We start from the raw sequence: 20,910 nt of genomic DNA on the forward strand, positions 1-20,910 counted from the left end.
CAATATTTTATATTAAAGTATTTTCAAAATTTACGGGGTCAAAATTAGTATTGAATATAATTTCGGACCTACGTGTATTATTCAAAACACAACCGAAGGATGAGGGACCATGTCAAGAAATCCAATGAAGGTGAAATATTCCAAATAAGCAACATTTGATAAAATCAAGAGATTCGCGAAGGTTTGAAGTCAAAAAACACACGATTAGGGGCATTGTGTAGATTTTGCAAAATACTCGAAGGAGGTTGAAATGATGAATTTTCAAGAAATTCTTGAGGGAAATGAATAGTTTAGAATTTGTGGGCAGTAGTGGAAGTGTTTGAAAAGTCCAGGGGTGCCATGGATAGGGAGAAAATGCAATTAGAAAATTTATCAGAGCAAAACTGCAAATTTCAAAAATTCCATAGTGGGAAACCAACCAGCCACCTGTGGTCCCCGGAAGCCACCTCTAAGGCGTCGGGAAGGTCGCCCGGAGACTCTAGGGTAGTCTCCAGGCGATGATGAGGACGTTAGAGGTTGCCATTGGCCGAAAAATGGCAAAATGTGATCGATTTTAATGGCGGATGGGATGTCTGATTCGGCTGAATTTTTCGAAGGCTATAGCTCGTGATTTGGAGATTTTTGATTGGTTTGGAGGCTAGATTTGGGCTTAAGGGATAAGAATGAGCAAGATATGGTGGGGAATTAGGTCAAAAATGAGTATAAAAGAGGTTGTTGGCCGAGAGTTTTGAAGCACAATCGGGTGAAATTTTTCTCGTTTTAGGATGAATCGAGCTTCTGAGATAAGGGGCTTTTGTTCTTTGTGTTGCAAGGATCGTTTACGAAGAATTTTGGGTCGTTTGGTGTAGAAATCATAGGGTTTCAGAGAGTTGGTCGGAAAAACGAGGGCCGCCGGACCGCAACCTGCAACTTCCATTTAAGGCATTTTCCAGCTGCTACTTTGGCCATTGAAGGGTGCCATCGAGGTCACCTTGAAGAGATCTTCAAGCCTCTATAGTCGTTTGAAGTATCGGAAATCGCCGAAGCCGGAGAAGACGACTGCACCGGTCGCACGTGGGCTTCACTCGTCGAGCCCCTGGGTGGCACGTGAGGGCGGGTTTTTCCTTGAGTTTGATTTTGTAATTTTGGTAAAATTATTTTTGGAATTATCAAAAAAAAAAATTGGTGAAACTTGATGTTAGGTATTTTTTATGAATTTTCGAAGGTAAAAAAGGTTTAAAAATGAAGGAAAATAGAGAAAATTGAGGAAAAATTGAAATATTGATTTCTAAGGTTCTAATGATGAATAGGAGACGATTGGTGTGTTGGAAAGAAGGATTGCACGTTTTTCGAGATAACACATTTTTCGAGGCAAAAATCAGACTTTCTCAAATTGAGATGAGTGGTTTGATTCTAGTTTTACCTTGTCTTGAATGTGTGTTGAAGTGTGTGTAATGGGTTTTTGTGAGTGATTTTATCCTTCCGAACTTAGGTTATTCGTGATTGGACCAGTTCTAGTGAGCGATTACACCCTTCAGAACTTGGGTTATTTTGCAAAGGCATTTCTTTGTGTGTTTGTGACATCATTTGCATATTAAACATGGGGCTTATTGCATCAACTCTTTTTCTTACAAGAAGTCGGTGCATGGCGTGTGATTTTCATATCATTGGGGTGTCAATTGTTCGTCTCGTTGTTAGGTCCGTATGGGACAGGATGGCGTCTTCTTGAGAATGGGACAAGGTTAATCCTAATGAACGAGTGACAAGGTAGGGCACTCGAGGGATTAAGTATGTCGCGGCAAGGTAAACCCCAACGGTGTGTGGAATGGATTTTTCACGGGAGGTTGAGTATGTCAGGGAGATTTCTCAAGTTAGACATATTGCGTGTTGTCGTTGTCTGTTTATGCCATGCTTATATGTCATTCATGCATTGTGTAAACTGTTTCATACTTTCACTTAGATGTTTCATCATCTAACCTGAGTTATACCCCTGGAACATTCAACGTTCTAACCAGGGACTGCTGCGAGGTCGAGGACGTGGCTGGTGGGCCCAACAGTGTTCAGTTGATAGTGGTTGTACCATTTTGAAGGTGTTAGTATTTATTTTGGTATATGTACGAACAGTTGTATGATACTGTTATTATCATTTTGTAACGTTGTAAGACGTATTTCGGTGTGGGAACACCTTGTATGAAACTCGTGGTAGGCCACGATATTTTGATGTTAATTATTCCGCTGTGTTATATTATATCTTGTTTAGTTTTAAGTCTATTGATCTTGTTAGTTAAATGAGTAAGACTGGAGTTCTCCGGATTTTTACGTGCATGTGAAGATTGCTCTTGAAATCACCGCGGGCACCGACCATTGTATGCGACGAGTGTTTCATCTGCATGTGAAGATTGTTCTCATAGCGCCGCATGTGACAGACTTGGAAAAAAAAAAAAAAAGATTCTCGGGGATTCCCTTATAGTGATACGCTCGTGTAAGGCGGGGTGTTACACATCTAAAGTTCTATCACTGGCACCTCATTCCTGGTCGCTCCATCGGTTGTGGAAGGGGTAAATTACTAATTGGCCAATTTTGGCCATGATGACACTCTAGCTCTGCCTAAGCCTCATCATTTTTCTTAGCCTCTCATTCTTATTGAGAAGCAGTTATAGCCTCTTGGGCCCCTAGGCTCAATTGTGACGACACTGGGATCTCTCTCTTCTCAATAGCCCTGCCAGCGTGTGTGGGGGATAGAGAAAGATCCGCTGTAGATAAATTGAGAAAGTCCTCTGAAAGTGGGTCCATAGAAATCTCTGCCAAGCTAGGACCCTTTTCGTCTGTCCAGGCTCTCTTGTTCCTTTGGGCTTGTAAAGATTCCTCTTCCTCGGCCTCTCCCAAAAATGGGATTGGGGTCACAACAATTGTGTCATTTGAAAGGCCTCATGCATCCGTCGTGTTGATTCCTATTGCCTGGCTCGTGCATCTCTTTGAAGCCGCTACATTTCTTCACATTCAATCAAATTGTTAGTAAAACAATTGAATATTAATATTTAAAAAGTTTCAAAGCGCTAAGTAAAAAGATGAGGCTCAAGATGAGCACCCCTAGGGTCTGACTCCCTTTTTAGCCATTTTTCTCCTCTTTGGCCTCATCTAAATGCCTTATAATATCCACATCTTCATCTTCTCCCTCACATTCCTCTCTTTTCTCTATCTCGTTATCATCTAACGAAGAGGATGAGGAGGACACGGTCGTTTGAGTTTGAACAAGTTCTAAAGGACTAGCACTATCGCGCCCTTTAACAATCATCCATCCAGCCTCAATAAGGCATGTATTATTTATTAAATACGATAAATTTACTGAGCCTTCTTCGACCAATTTATTGATATTCTCTTGGTGGCCTTTCACTAATGAATCTACTTTTGCCCAATCACACCTTACGCTCCTCAATCTTTTGGCGCACCAATTGACTGTTACGCTACCCTGCACATTTATTTATCAAAAATACAACCAAATTCATCAGACGTCAATCCTTTTATTAAAGTAGGTGTAGGGCGATTATACTCACCAGTGTGCGTGTAGTACAATTTTAAATTTATATTTCGGTGAGTCCGAGTCGGTTCACAAGGAAATTATTTATGGTTGAAAGTAAAAATCATAGAATATTTGATTTTAGGAGGTGATTAAGATGATCTAATGGCAAAAATTAAAACTAAACTAATACTGAATTTAAGTAGCTTGGGTCAAGATAATTTCAGTGCCAAAACCAATTAATTTCCGATTTAATAGAAAAGATCAGTAATATTCATCTGATTTGAGTTTTGCAGATCTGTCAGTAATTTTAGTTCAAGATAATGATAATTCTTATTTAAGCAATCTCCATACATGGCATGAAAATTCGAAGTTAAGCAATTATCATAAATTGAATTATATCCCATAGACAGAATTTATAGGTACAAATTAATCATTTGGGCTCGGGTATGAAAACATTTCTAGGTCTAGCAATCTCCATACGTGGCATGAAAATTCTAAGTTAGGCGTATGCTTCAATCCAAACTCAAAGATACACTATACGCACACTGCTCAAATTAAATCAAATTAATATTACACATTTGAAGCGTAACTTTCTCTGGGAATCATTGTCATTGGACACTGTTCTTGCCTTAACTCAAGATTGGATTTAACTACTCATCTTCATTTTAAAATAAATTTGCTGGAATTTAAATGACGAGAATTAAAAGACAGTATTTAAAAGACTATTTTTTAACCGACCATATAGGCGGTATATAATGAAAAGACAATAATTGAAAAACTATTTTTTAACCGACCATATAGGCGGTATATAATAAAAAGACAATAATTGAAAGACTATTTTTTAACCAACCATATAGGCAGTATATAATAAAAAGACAATATGAATAACATAATATAACTATATAGAAACAAATGTTGAAGGTTTAAGAGAGAAATTCTAAGAATGAAACTATAGAAAAATTAAAAGAAAATTTATAATAGTATGTGTTTCTACAATAAGTAATTGGGGCATTGAAAGAGAGATGTTGGAGACTCCCTACAGATTTAGATTCGAATGCTCCAACCTAATTAGATAAACAGCAAAGAAACAGGCATGAAAATGAAGACGAAGTGTTTCACCATAGTAAGAAAATTTTCTGATGCCTTGTAAATGATGAATGAGAACTCTCAAGGCTACTACTTCCCACAAAATTAACTACAAGAAACATTCTCCACTTAAAAACACAGTATTTTCAAAGGACCCTCAAATTCAATGATAACGTTGCTTGTGGAGGTTTTTTTTTTTTGGGGGGGGGGGTCTAGATCTTGCCCCTAAATTGCTGGATTTCCCATTGCGGTTGCTTGCTTGATTTTCTTCTACTAAAATGGGGATTGGGCTTATTAGTCTTGCTCTCTTAATTGCGGCTGCTAGTCTAGTGGCTGGCTATAGTGAAGATGGTGGGGAAAATGAATATGAATGGTATACCAAAATCATAAACAAATGTAATAAAACTTATTTGTTGTCTCTCAGTGGAAATAAATTGGATCTTCAAGTTGAATCATTGGTGAAAACGAAATTACAAAAGCGGAAATTGTTTTTAACCTACAACCTAAAAGCCTCATTTCACAAAGAATGCTTTGGAGAGTGCAAGTTGGAAACACACAATCACAATTTTCTTCACAGCCTTATTGCTCAGCCAACTTTTTCAATTGTATATATTTGATATATATACTATCATACTCGCAAGTATCCATATTGATCCATTTGCCCACTTCCTCCACATTTGGAGGATGTGGCTTCAACTACACCTAGCAGTTATCTTTGTCCAACTACACATAGCATATCCGAATTTGGATTTGGTTCAAGAGCCCTTTATGGGTAAAAAGACTTGAGTCCAGGACTAGGATCCATAACTCATATTTATTACAAAAGATAATAATATAAAATGACCAAAATAGGCATGAAATATTATGTATGTGTGTGTGTGCCCGCGCATGATATAGGGGCAAAAGGGTAAAAGCAAGAGGGTGATTGGCAGCCCATTCCTTCCCCCTCACCGCTCCATACTTTCTTGTTTTCTCCTTATTCTTCCATTTCCAAGCTCTCCCTCTCGTTATCTTTGTAGCTATTGATACATGTAATGTGTATTTTTTTTGTTCAAAAATCTCATAAAAAATAAGAAGTGGGAATATGGATTTAGAACCAAATTAAATTAGATTGAATTGATTTGATTCAGTGTGATTTTCGTCAAGATTAATCCTTTAATCTAGATTTTTGCAAAAGGTCAATCTGAACCAAAGTATTTCACACAAATAATGTTGATTAGATTTAGGGTTTAACCCAAGCTAGGATTTTAGTAGGGTTTAACCCAAGCTAGGTCAAATTGTTATTGTAAAAAATAACATAATTACGAAGCTAAAGAATTGTCTATAAAAAGTAAATAAATTAATAAATGAATAGACCCTACTGAAAATTATTGTGAATTTAATATAAAGTAAGGTGTGCCTTCATTTTTTTGGTACATTAGAAATTCTAAATGTCCACACTAAACGAAGCATGAAAATATTTAAACCCATGACTTCGTACTTAGCATGACAGATATCTGTTTAATTAAAATATATACATCATCATTTGTGATCAATTTTAATGACTTTAAAATGTTTTATTCCAAGTATCCCTTGAAATTTTGCAAATGCCTTTCTAAAAAGCACACCAGCAGCAGCAGGAGGGAAGGTATTTACCAAAAAGGAAAGGGAAATGGAAATGGAAATAGCAAATGATGATTCATCCAGACATTGAATTACATTACGATAGGATATGAGACAAATCTCTTTTAACTAAAATTAACCATCCATTCTCCTCAATTCATAGCAGCAATTGGTGGGAGACTTTAACCAGATAGAAGAAGATTTGACTGATCAGCATGCAAATAAATTGGCCATCATATCTCTCAGGGTATTTTTTATGGATGGATGGCTAATATTAACACTAAACCAAAAATAGAAAAAAAAAAAAAAAAAAAAAACCCATGTACAAAAATAGCCACATACATTTCTATCTTCTCCCCGGCCTTCTAACCAATGCTTCCTCCTGAATTGAGTGAACAGATGGAACTACAAGGAACCGATATGAGGCCGCCACCTCTCCCTGTTCCAAACATGGCTCTCAACATCTCTCTCTCTCTCTCTCTCTCTCTCTCTCTCACTCACTCACTCGCGGATTTGACGACTTTTGATTAATAGGGGCTGAGGCATTGATATTGCAGCAGGAGCAAAGTATCCTGGATATTGCATCAGTCAACTCTTTTATCTGCATCATAGATTAGGCATTGAACCAGTCAAACGAGTCAGTGCTGAATAGAGTTCATCAATCGTACAAAATAAAGAGATACCATCTTCTTTTACATAGAGAATAGCCTTTTGTCTTAATGTCAAAAAATCCAACATTGTCGCATTTTCGTTACAAAATGCTCCATAGATCAAAAGAGGAAACAAAAACCAATAGGCTCAACAGAGGTTCACGTCAGTCTATTTTCGTACTGACCCCAACAATAAGTTCCAAACACAAGCCTTATGAGTTTTAGGCTATTTGCAAACGTTGCTATATCCTTCGTAAGACCATCTCCTATGCCACGTTAAAAGGTTTCCCACCAAAGTTTCTTTGATCCACCTGTCTTTGCTACAAAATTCTCCTGTTTCATTCACTCACCTCGCCTCACAGATGCATCTATTGGTTTCTTCTTACAATGTCCCAACAGTTACTGCAGACACAAATTATAAACAAAACAAGCAGCACATTGCAATTAAGAAGATATGATTTCTACGCACAGTTTAATTGATTATATCAAATTGTATCATCAAATTAAGGCAATTATGTCCCAGATATCCCCTGACCTAGATGTTCTTATCTTTATTGCTTTTGTCATCAACATTCAATGAAATCACTCCTTACAAGATTGTTTTGTTAATGTAGCTTTATCTTCAATTGGTGCCCCTTATAATATCACCCTAATGGCACCACCTATTATTTCAAGTCTTTCCACAGCACCAAACCACCTAAAAATCTAAATCTTAGCTACACTTGTAGATTTTACCCCCTTTTTTGGCAATAGCATGCAACAAAGTTCTCGTTTCTTTCGTGATGAGTGCATCATAACAAGTCTTATGTACTAGAAAATACTCCTGATGCAACCCTCAATCTCGTCCACCCATTCTCACTCAGAAACAGATTGCCCAAAGCGAAGAACAAGCACTAGTATAGACATAGATAGTGTCATGGATAGGCATATAGATACAAGATGTGGCAATTTAAGGAGATAGTAGTGTTAATGTGTTATGGCAAAGAATGTGATTTTTATATAATTTCATTTAATATACACACAAAAGTTGTATCCCCATTAAAAGAGCACAATGGTAATTCAGCATAAGGAATAAATAAATTCATAAATTTAAAGTGAAATACTCTAATACACCAATCCAATTTAAAAAATATCAATCAACACCAAATAATTATAAAAAGTACCAAAAAGAAGAAATTCCCAATTTTCCAGCTTCGTTGACAATAGAAAATCCCATGCATCTGACACAATTTTTAGCATATTCATTAGACATTTAAACACCTACTGGGATTGAGGATTGTGATTGTTGTTATTGTCATGAGACACTTTTAACACATCTGGAATCACAAAATGTATTTTGAGGTGTAAATCAGCATGTATGTTTAGGTATTGCTACAGCACCTATTGTGGAGTGTATTGTGTTTCATAGGACCCCCAATATAAGGTCGAGTATCTCTTGCCCTACGAAAGAATAAGGAACTCAAAACAAACCACATGTAATTAACCCATCTCCCTTTCAATGAAGCTTTTGGCTGTAAAGTTGAGTCAAACAAGAACCAATCACTCATTAGCTTCATCACACACCAAATATAAGATAAGAAGACAAGGACCAGTGTTGTGTCACTTGTATTAGACTAGGACATGTGTAATCAGCATTTATATTGCTGCATTTGTATTTTTTCCTGTTGTAATGTTAGATGTATAATTCTTCTAGAAGGTTTGTTTTCTAGAAGGATGATTCACCGGTTAAGTTAGTTATTTCCGATCAGTCGGTCAATTAGTTATTTTCTTGTAAATCATGGCCCTATGGCTTATAAATAGGGATCGTGGGATAGGGGTAGAGGGATCAGTATTGTGCGCCTCATTCCGAGAAAGGTTATCTTCAGTTTCTATCTTGTGTTTGGGATTGAGCGAGAGAAGTAGAGAAAGGCTGGGTATAGCTTTGTAATCTCAGAATTCAGCTAAGCTTTCAGGATATATGGGCTGGATAGAATTAAGGTTCTCTTTGTAATCATCCTAAAGGGTTTTCAAGATAGTGAATTGGAGGTGCTCTAGCAATTTGGACATAGGTCTCATTTTGAGACCGAACCAGGATAAATCCTTGTGTGTTCTTGTTGTTTCTGTTATTCTCTTGTATGTTTCATATATCAGTTGGGTTCTCGGGTGGGAGGGTGTCTAAGGTGAGCTATTGAGTTGAGGAAATCTGTGAGAGTGTTGTGTTTATCTCTAACAACGTGGTATCAGAGCCAAGAAGTCTCCTACAGCGATCAAGATTTTCAAGAAACTCAAGGAATCAGACTCTTAACACCCAAAAGCAATATGGCACCAACTGCCTCAAGATTTGACATCGATAAATTCAATGGAACAAATGATTTCGGCTTGTGGAGGATAAAGATGGAAACTCTTCTTCACAATCAAGGACTCAAGGGAGCTTTGGAACAAGAAGCCAAGACAGAAGACTCGATTACAGAGAAAGAAGTACCGATGGTGACTGAAGAACAAAAAAAGGCTAAAAAAGAAATCAACAAAAGGGCCTATAGTATCCCGATCCTAAGCCTAGGAGATAAAGTACTTCGAGAGGTATCGAAGTGGAAGATGACGGAAAAAATCTGGAAGAAACTTGAAGATCTCTACCTTAGAAGAACTCTGTCCAACCGTCTATACTTAAAGGCCAAGTTTTTTAACTTCAAAATGCTAAAATCTTAGATATTGCATGATCATATAGATGAATTTAACAAGTTGTGCCTAGACTTGGAACATAGACGTTAAATATGAAGATGAGGACAAAGCGTTAGTGCTCTTACATTCACTGCCTAAGTCTTATGAGAATTTCGTAGATGTCCTTCAACATGGTAGAGATAAGCTCACATTAGAGGATGTAATAGGTGCATTAAATTCCAAAGAACTGAGGTTTAAGATGATTGATAAATCTTCTCCTAATGAAGCCCCAATAGTTAGGTCAAGAAGCTCTAAAAGAAACCAGAAAAATAGGGGTAAAACCAAGGTCTAAGTCTAGAAATGGAAAAGGCCCATAAAATGTTATTATTGTTAGCAAGAAGGCCACATAAAGCATCTCTGCCCTAAGAGAAAGAAGGATCTTGCCGAGAAGGAAAATTCAAGAGGGGGGGCAAACTATTGTGACTCCGGTTATGATAGGTCGGAGGCCCTAATTGTAAGTGAAAGTGCAGATAGCCTAGTGGGTCCTGGACTCTAGCTGCTCCTTTCACATGACCCCAAGAAAACATTGGTTGCAAAATTTTAGAGAAATCAATGGAGGAAAGGTCTTGCTTGGCAATGACCATGAATGTAAGGTTCAAGGGGTAGGAGATTTTAGGTTAAAACTACATGATGGCTCTCTTAGAACCCTCACATCAGTTAGGTATGTCCCTGAATTAAAGAGAAATTTGATTTCTCTTGGTGAATTGGATAGGAATGGACTTAAGTTTAAAGGTGAGGGTGGAGCTGTCCAGATTTCAAAGGGGTCTCTAATCTGCATGAGGGCTGTTTTAAAGAATGGGATTTACCTCTTGCAGGCCACCACTTTATGTGGTGAAACTGCAGCTGTCAGCATTAATTCTAGGTCCAAGGCAAGTCTGTGGCACCTAAGAATGTCACATATTAGTGAGTGAGGGCTCAAGGAACTTGCAAACCAGGGTATTCTGGATTTAGGAGTCTCTAGAATTAAATAAATGTGAACCTTGCATTTTAGGCAAGGCAGCCAAAGTTAAATTTAATAAAACAGCAATCCATTCATCCAAAGCACCCCTAGATTATATACATTCAGAGTTATGAGGTCCAGCCCAAACAGTAACTCATGGTGGCTCTCGGTATTTCCTTTCAATTATAGATGACTACTCAAGGATGTTGTGGGTATATGTTCTAAAATCAAAGGATAACACTTTTCGTATGGTAGAGAACCAAAAGGGCAGGTCGGTTAAGGTCATAAGAACTTACAATGGGTTAGAATTTTGTAACAGAGAGTTTGACCAAATGTGTAAGGATGGTGGTATTATTAGACACCTTACAACTCCCGAAAATCCCAAGCAAAATGAGGTTGCCGAGAGGATGAATAGAACCCTCTTAGAAAGGGTAAGATGCATGTTTTTTCATGCACAACTACCCAAGTCTTTTTGGGGGGAAGAAGTTGCTGCAGCAGCTCATGTTCTTAACAGAACACCCTCCAAAGCTATCAGCCTCCAAACCCCTTATGAAAGATGGACTGATCATAAGCCAAGCTTTGCCCATCTTAGAGTATTCGATTGCCTAGCCTATGCTCATGTAAAGCAAGGAAAATTAGAACCAAGGGCAAAGAAATGCCTGCTCATTGGTTACCCATCGGGTGTTAAATGCTACAAACTATGGAACTTAGAATCAGATGGACCAAGGACTATAGTTTCTAGGGATGTTACATTTGATGAGGAGTCTACCATAAAGTTAGGAAGCCATGAACCTCAGCCCGATCAGGAAGAATCTAGAGAAGCAGTTCAGGTGGAGATTCCTAATATAAACCCAAATCTGACTCAAGTTGTCTCAGAATCCGAGCATGAAATTCCTTAACCTGAATCTACAAGTGACCATGACCAGGACCAAGAACCTTCCCAAATTGAAGGGGAAGATGGTGATAGTGATGTAGATCCCAGCCTAGGAGACCACCCTAACCCTGATAGGTATAATGTGGCAAGAGACCGGCAACCTAGATCCCATAGGCCTCCCCAAAGGTATGGTTACTCAGAACTAGTAGCCTACGCATTCATTAGTGCAGCAGAATCTATAGGAGAAGAGCCCCTTACTTATGAAGAGGCAATGGCCTCAAAGGATGCAAATAAGTGGCTGGAAGCCATAAAATTTGAGATTGCATCCCTTAAGAAGAAACACACCTGGGAATTAGTTGAAAGACCAAAATGGCAGCGTGTGGTAGGTTGCAAATGGTTGTACAAAATTAAAGGAGCAGGTGAGAATTCTAAGCCTAGGTTTAAGACAAGACTAGTGGCTAGGGGTTTTACCCAAGTGCCGGGAGTTGATTTTAATGAGGTGCTCTCTCCCGTCGTGAGACACACCTCCATGCGAATTCTCTTAGCCATTACTGCTCAGTTAGATTTGTATCTTAAGCAAATGGATGTAAGAACCACTTTTCTTCATGGGGACCTAGAGGAGAAGATTTTAATGGATCAACCAAAGGGTTTTGAAGCTAAGGAAGAGGTGGAGAAGGTAAGCCTGCTTAGAAATTCCTTGAATGGACTTAAGCAGTCCCCAAGGCAGTGGTACCGAAAGTTTAATTCGGTCATGTTAGGCCAAGGGTACTCTAGAAGCTCCTATGATTGTTGTATCTACTTTAAACATATCTCTTCTAGTATTTCCATATATTTGTAGCTCTATGTGGATGACATGCTCATTGCAAATCAGTCCACTCAAGAAATCCAGCTCCTCAAGAAAAAGCCGAGGGCTGAATTCGAAATGAATGAGCTAGAGGACGCTAGGAAAATTCTAGGGATGGAAATCTCAAGAGATAAGCATCATAGGAAGTTGTATCTCTCACAAAAATCCTATTTAGCAAAGCTATTAGCTAGATTAGGAATGGCTGATGCAAAAGCAGTGCCATTTGCTGCCCATTTCAAATTATCCTTAGATCAGGCCCCAAAAGATGAAGAAGAGAAGAAGGAAATGGATTCATATTTCTTATTCCAGTGTAGTAGGCAGCATCATGTATAGCATGGTGTGCACCCGACCCGACTTGGCTCATGGAATGACTGTCATAAGTTGGTTTATGGAAAATCCAGGAAAATTCCACTAGATGGCAGTAAAATGGATGTTTAGATATATCAAAGGATCAATAAACAATGCTTTATCCTATGGTGGAGCAAAATTAGGAGAGAAGGCTAGCATCCTAGGATACTCGAATGCCGACTATGCTGCCGACATAGACAAAAAAGAGATCCACAACCTGTTATGTCTTTAGACTGTGGAACTCCACAATTAGTTGGAAATCAGGCCTCCAACATGTGGTAGCACTGTCCACCACCGAGGTAGAATACGTAACCGTTTCAGATGCAATTAAAGAAGCTATGTGGCTTAAGGATCTAGTAAGTGAGTTCCTAGGGGTAGAAGTCAAGGCCATTTTGATGTGTGATAGCCAAAGTGCCATTCACTTGTCCAAAAACCAAGCCCATCATAAAAGGACTAAGCATATAGATGTAAGACATCACTTTATAAAACAAATTGCTGAAGATAAAACTGTGTTTCTAACCAAGGTTGCAGGGGAAGACAATGCAGCAGATATGTTTACAAAATCTGTGCCTACAGCAAAACTAAAACACTGCATGAAGATCCTTCACATAGATCCAAGAGGGAATTGAAGATTCAGGGCAGCGGAAGACATTGAAGGACCTGAAGATGAAGCCTAATCAAAGTACAAATGGGTGGAGAATTTGTTGTGTCATTTGTATTAGATTAGGACGTGTGTAATCAGCATTTATATTGTTGCATTTGTAGTTTTTCCTGTTGCAATGTTAGATGTATAATTCTTCCAGAAGGTTTGTTTTCTAGAAGGATGATTGACTGGTTAAGTTAGTTATTTCCAGTCAATCGGTCAGTTAGTTGTTTCCTTGTAAATCACAGCCCTATGGCTTATAAATAGGGATAGGGGTAGAGGGATTAGTATTGTGCGCCTCATTTCGGGAAGGGTTATTTTCGGTTTCTGTCTTGTGTTTGGGATTGAGCAAGAGAAGTAGAGAAAGGCTGGGTATATAGCTTTGTAATCTCAGAATTCTGCTAAGCTTTCAGGGTATATGGGCTGGGTAGAATTAAGGTTCCCTTTGTAATCATCCTAAAGCGTTTTCAAGATAGTGGATTGGAGGTGCTCTAGCAGTCTGGACGTTTTTCTCATTTTGAGACCGAACCAGGATAAATCATTTTGTGTTCTTATTGTTTATGTTATTCTCTTGTATGTTTCATATATCAGTTGGGTTCTCGAGTGGGGGAGTGTCTAAGGTGAGCTATTGAGTTGAGGAAATCTGTGGGAGTATTGTGTTTATCTCTAACAACCGGTAACACCTTTCAATGCTTTAAACGTCTCATACTGGCAAAATGACCAAATTGCTTGTGCTTGCTAAAATTACATATATGCCCTTTCTGAACAAAACTTTCTAATGTCGAGTCCAGTTCTTTCTGAACAAAGCTTGTCCTCCTCCCCATCCTTCCCCTTATCATGAAGTGTCATTTAGTCTTCATAGGACAGCATTACCCTGCCTTTCTGTCCCCACAAAGTAGGAATGGTTATATACTCCCATAACATGTCAACACAAGTGCACATCATGTAATAGCCCTCAATCCTCATCCAGTCACATCATGTAATAGCCCTCAATCCTCATCCAGTCACCAACGCATTAATGATCACTACACTTAAACGACCCATTGAAGGAACCAAACAATTCCCTCACAGATTTTCACAAAGACTTCAATGACTTTCTATAAGTATTTCCAGTGAACATCACACTCTATGCATCTTCTAAACAATTTGAATTTCATGACATAGCAATCTTGTCAAGAAAATTAGATCCTTTAGAGCTTGAATTTGTTTTTCATACATCTTTCCTGGAAAATAATTTTACATGTTCACTTATAAAAAACAAAAAGGAATAGAATTATTGTAGAGCACAATCACTATTAACGTACTGTGTTAATTACAAAAACTTTAGGGAGTTCAACAGTAAGATTCCCTTTAAAAGCTCTACCACATTATCAAGTTCATTAAAAAAGACTGCCTTTTTGGGTAAAAAATTTGTACCTAATTGCTGTTGTCAATGAAGTGGTTTTGCTCCACTAGTCACACTCAATTTGTGATTCACTAAAGCGATGCCATACATAAACCTATTTTTACTCTCCCCACACAAGAATTGAACTAATAGCAGTCCAGTTTTAATGCACTTCATCTTTTCTGATTCAATTGGACACTATTTCCAAATATCAAAATCAAGAGTGGGCACACAGAGATCATAGGAGATGTATAGTAGAAGATTCCAATAAATAGTACTAATGCGAAAATGAAGCAAAAGGAGGAGGTCTCAACTAACATATACATGGCAATTGGAAGGGCTGGCACCACTACAATCATAATGTGATGGAGCAATTCATGCTCAGCCAAAGCCAAATCCTTCGCTAGCTTCATGGATAGCAAGAAGCAACCGATCTTGAAGCTGTTCCTTGGAAGTATATTCAGGGAGGTCTAACTGATTAAAGCTGGAAAAATAAGAATCAAAAAACAAAACATCAAGATGATTTCAATTAAATCATTATTCCTGAAAAACAGGGCAAAGTTACATCCAAACAGCAATTAAACACAGCACCAACCAGGTATGAGCTGATGGCAACCTCTCAGGAGCCCCATATGCTTTGTGAACCTGAAACCTCTGTGGACCAGAAATGCCTTGCAATGCTTTGAAACCCTCTAAAGGAATCTAAGATAAAAAAAAATACAGTAGTAAATGATATAGAAAGCATGAAGATTATTAATTAGTCAATATTTTCCATTCATCACCTTCTACTGAAGAAAATGACACCTCATTTATTGTAATTGTACACAAGAATTTTGAACATACCAAACTCATTCCAACGTAGCTTTTAGAAGACAAGTTGGTGCAATACAAACTTCCTTACAAGAAAAAAAAAAAAATATATATATATATATATGAAAGAGAGAGAGAGAGAGAGAGAGAGAGGAGTATTTTTTTTGAAAAATGAAAAGGCATAAAGCCTATCCATCAGAGACATGAAAAGAATTTAAGATGGTAAAACATATATCACATGTCAAGCAAATTCAGTAGACATCACAACTAACAAAATCCAGCAGTCATGAAAGACCATATCAAGTACAACCATTATGAGATGTAATTTGACTAGACACCATTTCCAGTGCTGATCAAATTACCTTTGATGTACCAGTCACAAATTGCAGAAATCTTGCCATATCTTCCTTGTTGAAAGCTTCAACAACCTCCCAAAACCATTGAACAACATTAGATGCTGCAGTGTAACCAGTGTACTCGGTGTTGTCCTTCAGATCATCCACTGCAGGGTGACAACAAGAATTTCTGAAAACTGCACAAACTATGCCATAGACAGTAAAAAAAAGAAAGTGTAAATGCATGGAAACTCACAATCAATTTCTGGAAGCCCACTGATTAGAAGCTCAAGCTCTTTATCATTAAAAATAGATATAAGGTTCCGAGGTATCATTTCATTGAAACCCTCCATGAAAGAATTAATTTGAGGGCGGATAGCATTTGTCAGAATATGATCAGCCACAAGGTCCACATACTCATGCTTTGTTTCTTCTGTGACCCTTATATTTCTTCCACCGGGTTTAAGCTCATAATCAGTAACCTTTAACATGTAAATTATAAAGAATAAGTACATCACGAATGGAGGTTTCAGCGATAAGTCAGATAATTTCAGATAGACAGAAAGAAAATTATAAGACCAATTCAAACTAAAGCAGACCTTTAGTAAAATTATGATGTGAATAAAAACAGTGATAAGTTGGAAAACAGTACCTCTGTTTTCTCATAGAGTATGTGCTTCTCCTCATCCGCATCCATGCTAAATGTCAAATCAGGTATGTCATTTACATCATTCTGATAAAAGACAAGTCATCATTACTCCCAAAAACAATTAAATAAAAAGTCAATTATCAATCAACAGAAGTGAGCTGCATCACTGGAATGAGTATTATATTGAAGAGCTCTACCTCCAGCATCCACTTCAAGTTCTTGTAGTAATCAGGATCAACAGCCTCTATGTCATGATAAGTCACCTTCACACCAAGTATGTGTTTGTAAAAAGATCGCGTGAAATAGACATCTAATAATTGCCCATCAAACAGTGCCTTTGCAACCTACACCCCAAAACTTAAATATAAGTATAAAATACCTCTGCATCAACAGTTAACAGGTCTGGATGATAAGTAATGAATTTTATATTGCAGTAAGAAATACAGAACATGTAGAATGGTTCAAGAAGACTTACCACGCGACCAACAAATTTGAAATAGGAAAGATGTTCAGTCTGATAGACTGAATTAGGATTTGGCTGAAAAGTTGCATTGTTTCCCACCGTGGTGAAAAGCAAGGCTCCCTTGTCAAAGATAACTCTAGACAGCAACTGATACCACTCTCTCGTCAAACCACCAGCATCAATACCCTCCTCACCTTGGAAATGTACATTCAATCTACCTTTCAGATCCTGACTAGGTCGCATCCGCAGTTGATTATAGGAATCCTCTAAAACATATGCCCGCCGAACACTTATACGTAATGGGCCAGAGAGGTGTTGCTCATGCTGCTGCCTAATTCTAGAGCGGAAATAAGCTCTTTTGTTATCAAAATCAATCAGCTTTGGTGCCTTCAGCATCATAGAAAGGGATTTCTCCAACAAACCTGGATTCTGCCTAACAAAAGCATTTAGTAATCGACGATGTTTCTCAGCAAACTTGGTAAATGTGACAACACCATCAAGCCTTTTCTGAGAATCAACTCCATTTTTGGTGGGCGATGGACCTGAATTCCCCGCAAACTCTTTGACTTCTCTTGCAGTTATGTTGGCCTGATCCTGCTGCATGATGGAATTGTTTGCATGCAGTTTTTCACATAAAACAAAGAAAGCCTCAATAAATGGCAGTAGTCTCTGAGTTCCAGGAGGAAGGGGAGGAGATAAAGATGAGGAACCAGGTACGTGCTCCCCACCAGTTGCATTTGACATAATTGAAGAGAAAGAGCTCTGTGCCAATTCAGCTTCAGTAGTGCTTATACAGTCGCTCAGTTCTTGCCATAATGGCTCCAGTGCGAAACATAACTTCCACATAATGGCATGCTCTTCCAATTCTGCATCACCCTCCATACCCTTGTTGCCATCAAGACTAGGTGAAATAAGTGAGCTAAGTGTCTGAAGCACACGTAGAATAGCAGGACCAGCCATAGATCCAGCACTTAGGCCCAGCATATGTGTATTCCTCATAGTGATGAGTTCATTGACTGCAGAACTGCTCAAATTATGAGCTAGGCTTGCAAGCTCAGACGTGAAAAATTTTCTATGGGGGGAAGCAACCAAAGCCAACTTCTTCAGTACCTCACCAGCAAGTGAGTAAACTTTGTCGGAGAGCCTAAAGAATAACTAGATAGAGTTAGAAATCATCCAACAGAGCAGCAAATAGATAGATACTACTAAGCAAGTTCCACCTACTGAAACTGTAGAGAAAATGAAAAGTCAAATTGGAAAAATAAGTGCAGAAATGAAGTCAATTAAACTGATGAAATTCTTGGTTAGCCAAGTTGCAAAAGTAGTAACATAAAATTTCTGGCAACGCTTATAATAAATGGATTAGGATAATATTATGTACCCCTCATTGCCTAGAAGACTGCAGAGATTATGCAAATCAGCTTGTGGGAGCTGCAAGAAGATGTCGTGGGTATCGGAGCTTCTCTTCCCATCTGATGTAGATGATTCAGCATTGGGACCTTTTCCATCCTGGCCAGATTCCAGATTGGATGAAGGCATATCTTTCTGATCCCCACCTGTGGCTTCATCTTGAGATAAATTGTGGCTATCAGCTGCTACTTGTTCAGAATGAGATTGGCAGTCCAACTTGGATGATGCAGTGTAAACAACTACTTGAACCAGACCCATTACCTGCATCACATAAATGAACCAACGACAAATAAATTCATTACTAATAGCAACATATAACAACAGAACCACCACCGCCATGACCAGTAAGTGGATTGGCTACATGGACTTAAGCACAGATGGAGAGTTATGTTAAGTTGTCAACAGCTAGCGTAAAAACTCAGATATTTATCCTGGATTCTAAACTACTACCAAAGTCATTAAACAACAGATATAGCACAAGTGCATGCAGCAAGCAATTGTACAAGGTTGTGGTATTGCTCATACCTGCTCAAGAAGAGCACTACTGTGCAAGAAAAGTGGTTGACTCAAGAGTTTTAAGAACAGTATCAAAGGAACATCCCCTGTCTGGAAGCTATCTGAAGGGTTTGACAGCTCCCCTACTTCCCCAATTTTCTCCTTTCCTTTATCCTTCTTAATCTCGGAATATCTTGGTTTCACATCTTCTGGAATAAGTGAGGGATCAAAATGAAATAAGATGTTTGCAACTGCAGAATGGTTGGTTGCCAGATAAGTCAAAATCTCAAGAATCCGACGCAACACCAGGGGGGGAAGACCTGTAGATAAATACATTTTACATGAAATAAACATTTAGAACAGGCAAACCAACAGGGAAACAAAAAAGTTTCTCATATCAGAAGAATTCAGTACCATCTAACAGTTGAGATCGACCATAAACAACATTTGGCTGGCAACCATAAAGCCTCCGGGAATTAACTGTTGTCAATCCATTGGCCAGGGGTCCAGTCTCAGGCTTGATCATGTCGAGCAGAAGCCACACTAGAACTGATCTTGTCACACTATGTGCACATAAATTCAACAATAATCTCTGGAGAAGGCCTTTACCAAGAGGCTAACACAGGAAACAAAGAAAAAAGAAATTACCATCTTAAACTAAAATCATAATTTGTCATGAGCTAAAATTATTGTGGCAAAAGCAATTGAAAAAGAATGTCAAAGTATGCATTTACGCATTAATCATACTACACAGAGACGAGTCACTTCCCCAATAAGATTCCAATTCTACCCATTAAAAAGGGACTAAAAAACAACAGCACACACATGCCTATTTTGTATGTACATCTGGATTTCATTCTTTTTTCTTGTATGATCTTTCCCTGTTCCTTTTCCTTTCACCATTTTCTTCAACCCCCTCCCCCTCTCTCCGTCACAATTTTTTTTTAGATGGATAACTTATACAATTTAATGCAATTAGGTTAAATATTACTCAAAATGATTTTTAAGACAACAATGTCAAAATGATAATCAAGGATAATATTGCCACATAAAATTGTGATAGTTTCAAAGTGGAGAACCATCAACTTGGAGATCTTCCACCATATAACAATATAGATAATGGATTACCTGTGCTAATCTTAGGAGTCGGATCAAGGCCCTTAGAGCTTGTGCATCCAAAAGTGGCTCCCCTTCAATCTCCTTCAACTTTGAACTCTCTGCAAGAGCAGATGATGCCCTTCGACCTATTGTAACACCAACACCTCTATCCATCACTGTCTGCCTGTCAAGCCCTAAACCATTCCTCCGATTATTTAGCCTATGGCTACTTCCAAAAAGACTGCGAGCTTGGTAGTGGCTCATTGCCCTATCCCTGAGCATTTGAGCTTCCGCAAGCAATGGAGATGGCAATGCAGACAAAACTGCCTCTGAGCTAGTCAAAAGCACCTGAAACAAAAGCAGCCATTAATGTTATTATAATTCAACCATGGCACGTGATAAGCTGCAATGATCCAGATCCAAACCTCTTCACGTAAATCGGCAGGGAAAGTAGCTATTATTGAGGCATTGTCCATATCAACAGGTTGTCCTTCAGCCTGCTGTGCAACCCTCCTTGCACGTTGTTGTGCCAAAACTTCAGCTTGAATATCCGGTGGGAGAGCAGCTAAAAACTCAGGATCAATATCCTCAGCTGAAGGTGGATCAAATGTTGGAGCTTGTGCAGACTGAGCTTGTTGGGAAGCTAAAACTTCTGCACGAAGATCTTCAGGAAGGGCCTCCAAGAAAGTTGGATCAATACCATTCATATTAGGAGCCTCATTATTCAAACTAGTTTGATCAGTCTGACCCGCATCATGAACTTCCAGAGCATGCTGCCCTGACAATGGTTCATCCACAGCAACATCAGAAGAAGGCAAGGGCTGCTCAACTTGATTTCCTTCTGTGGCTACACTGTTCATATCAACATCAATACTTCCGTTCACTGAAGAATCACGACCATCGGCACCTTGATTAGAACTTTCAAAGCCAGAAGTTATTAATGCCCGGTTACTTGAATGGCTTTCTGTAGCTGACAATCTATCACGGCCAAGATCCTGAAACAGCACATTAGGGAGATTTGAGAAGAAAATTAGTCACTTTTAAAATGATGATTATATGTTTTACATTCAGTAAACAATTTAC

General features: G+C 38.4%; 1 protein-coding gene across 3 annotated transcripts in view; it reads right to left on the bottom strand.

Annotated features, from left to right (window-relative positions):
* Positions 1–6,239: 6,239 nt before the first annotated feature.
* LOC127791945 (E3 ubiquitin-protein ligase UPL1) overlaps positions 6,240–20,910 on the bottom strand; it is a 29,503-nt gene continuing 14,832 nt past the window's right edge. For 2 of the 3 annotated variants that reach the window (XM_052322167.1, XM_052322166.1), the window contains 12 exons: positions 20,253–20,822; positions 19,858–20,175; positions 19,144–19,345; positions 18,760–19,049; positions 18,206–18,495; positions 16,837–17,968; positions 16,559–16,705; positions 16,365–16,445; positions 15,969–16,194; positions 15,740–15,879; positions 15,163–15,269; positions 14,886–15,051 (listed from right to left, as the gene is read on the bottom strand). In XM_052322167.1, coding sequence (XP_052178127.1) covers positions 14,949–15,051; positions 15,163–15,269; positions 15,740–15,879; positions 15,969–16,194; positions 16,365–16,445; positions 16,559–16,705; positions 16,837–17,968; positions 18,206–18,495; positions 18,760–19,049; positions 19,144–19,345; positions 19,858–20,175; positions 20,253–20,822 — 3,606 coding nt within the window. In that variant the 3' untranslated portion in view covers positions 14,886–14,948. Of the gene's footprint in view, positions 6,789–14,885; positions 15,052–15,162; positions 15,270–15,739; positions 15,880–15,968; positions 16,195–16,364; positions 16,446–16,558; positions 16,706–16,836; positions 17,969–18,205; positions 18,496–18,759; positions 19,050–19,143; positions 19,346–19,857; positions 20,176–20,252; positions 20,823–20,910 lie in introns of those variants that run through there. The other variant, XR_008021034.1, reaches the window with a different exon arrangement.

This window comes from Diospyros lotus, chromosome 15 (genome assembly GCF_014633365.1).
Source record: "Diospyros lotus cultivar Yz01 chromosome 15, ASM1463336v1, whole genome shotgun sequence".
Classification (NCBI taxonomy): Eukaryota; Viridiplantae; Streptophyta; class Magnoliopsida; order Ericales; family Ebenaceae; genus Diospyros; species Diospyros lotus.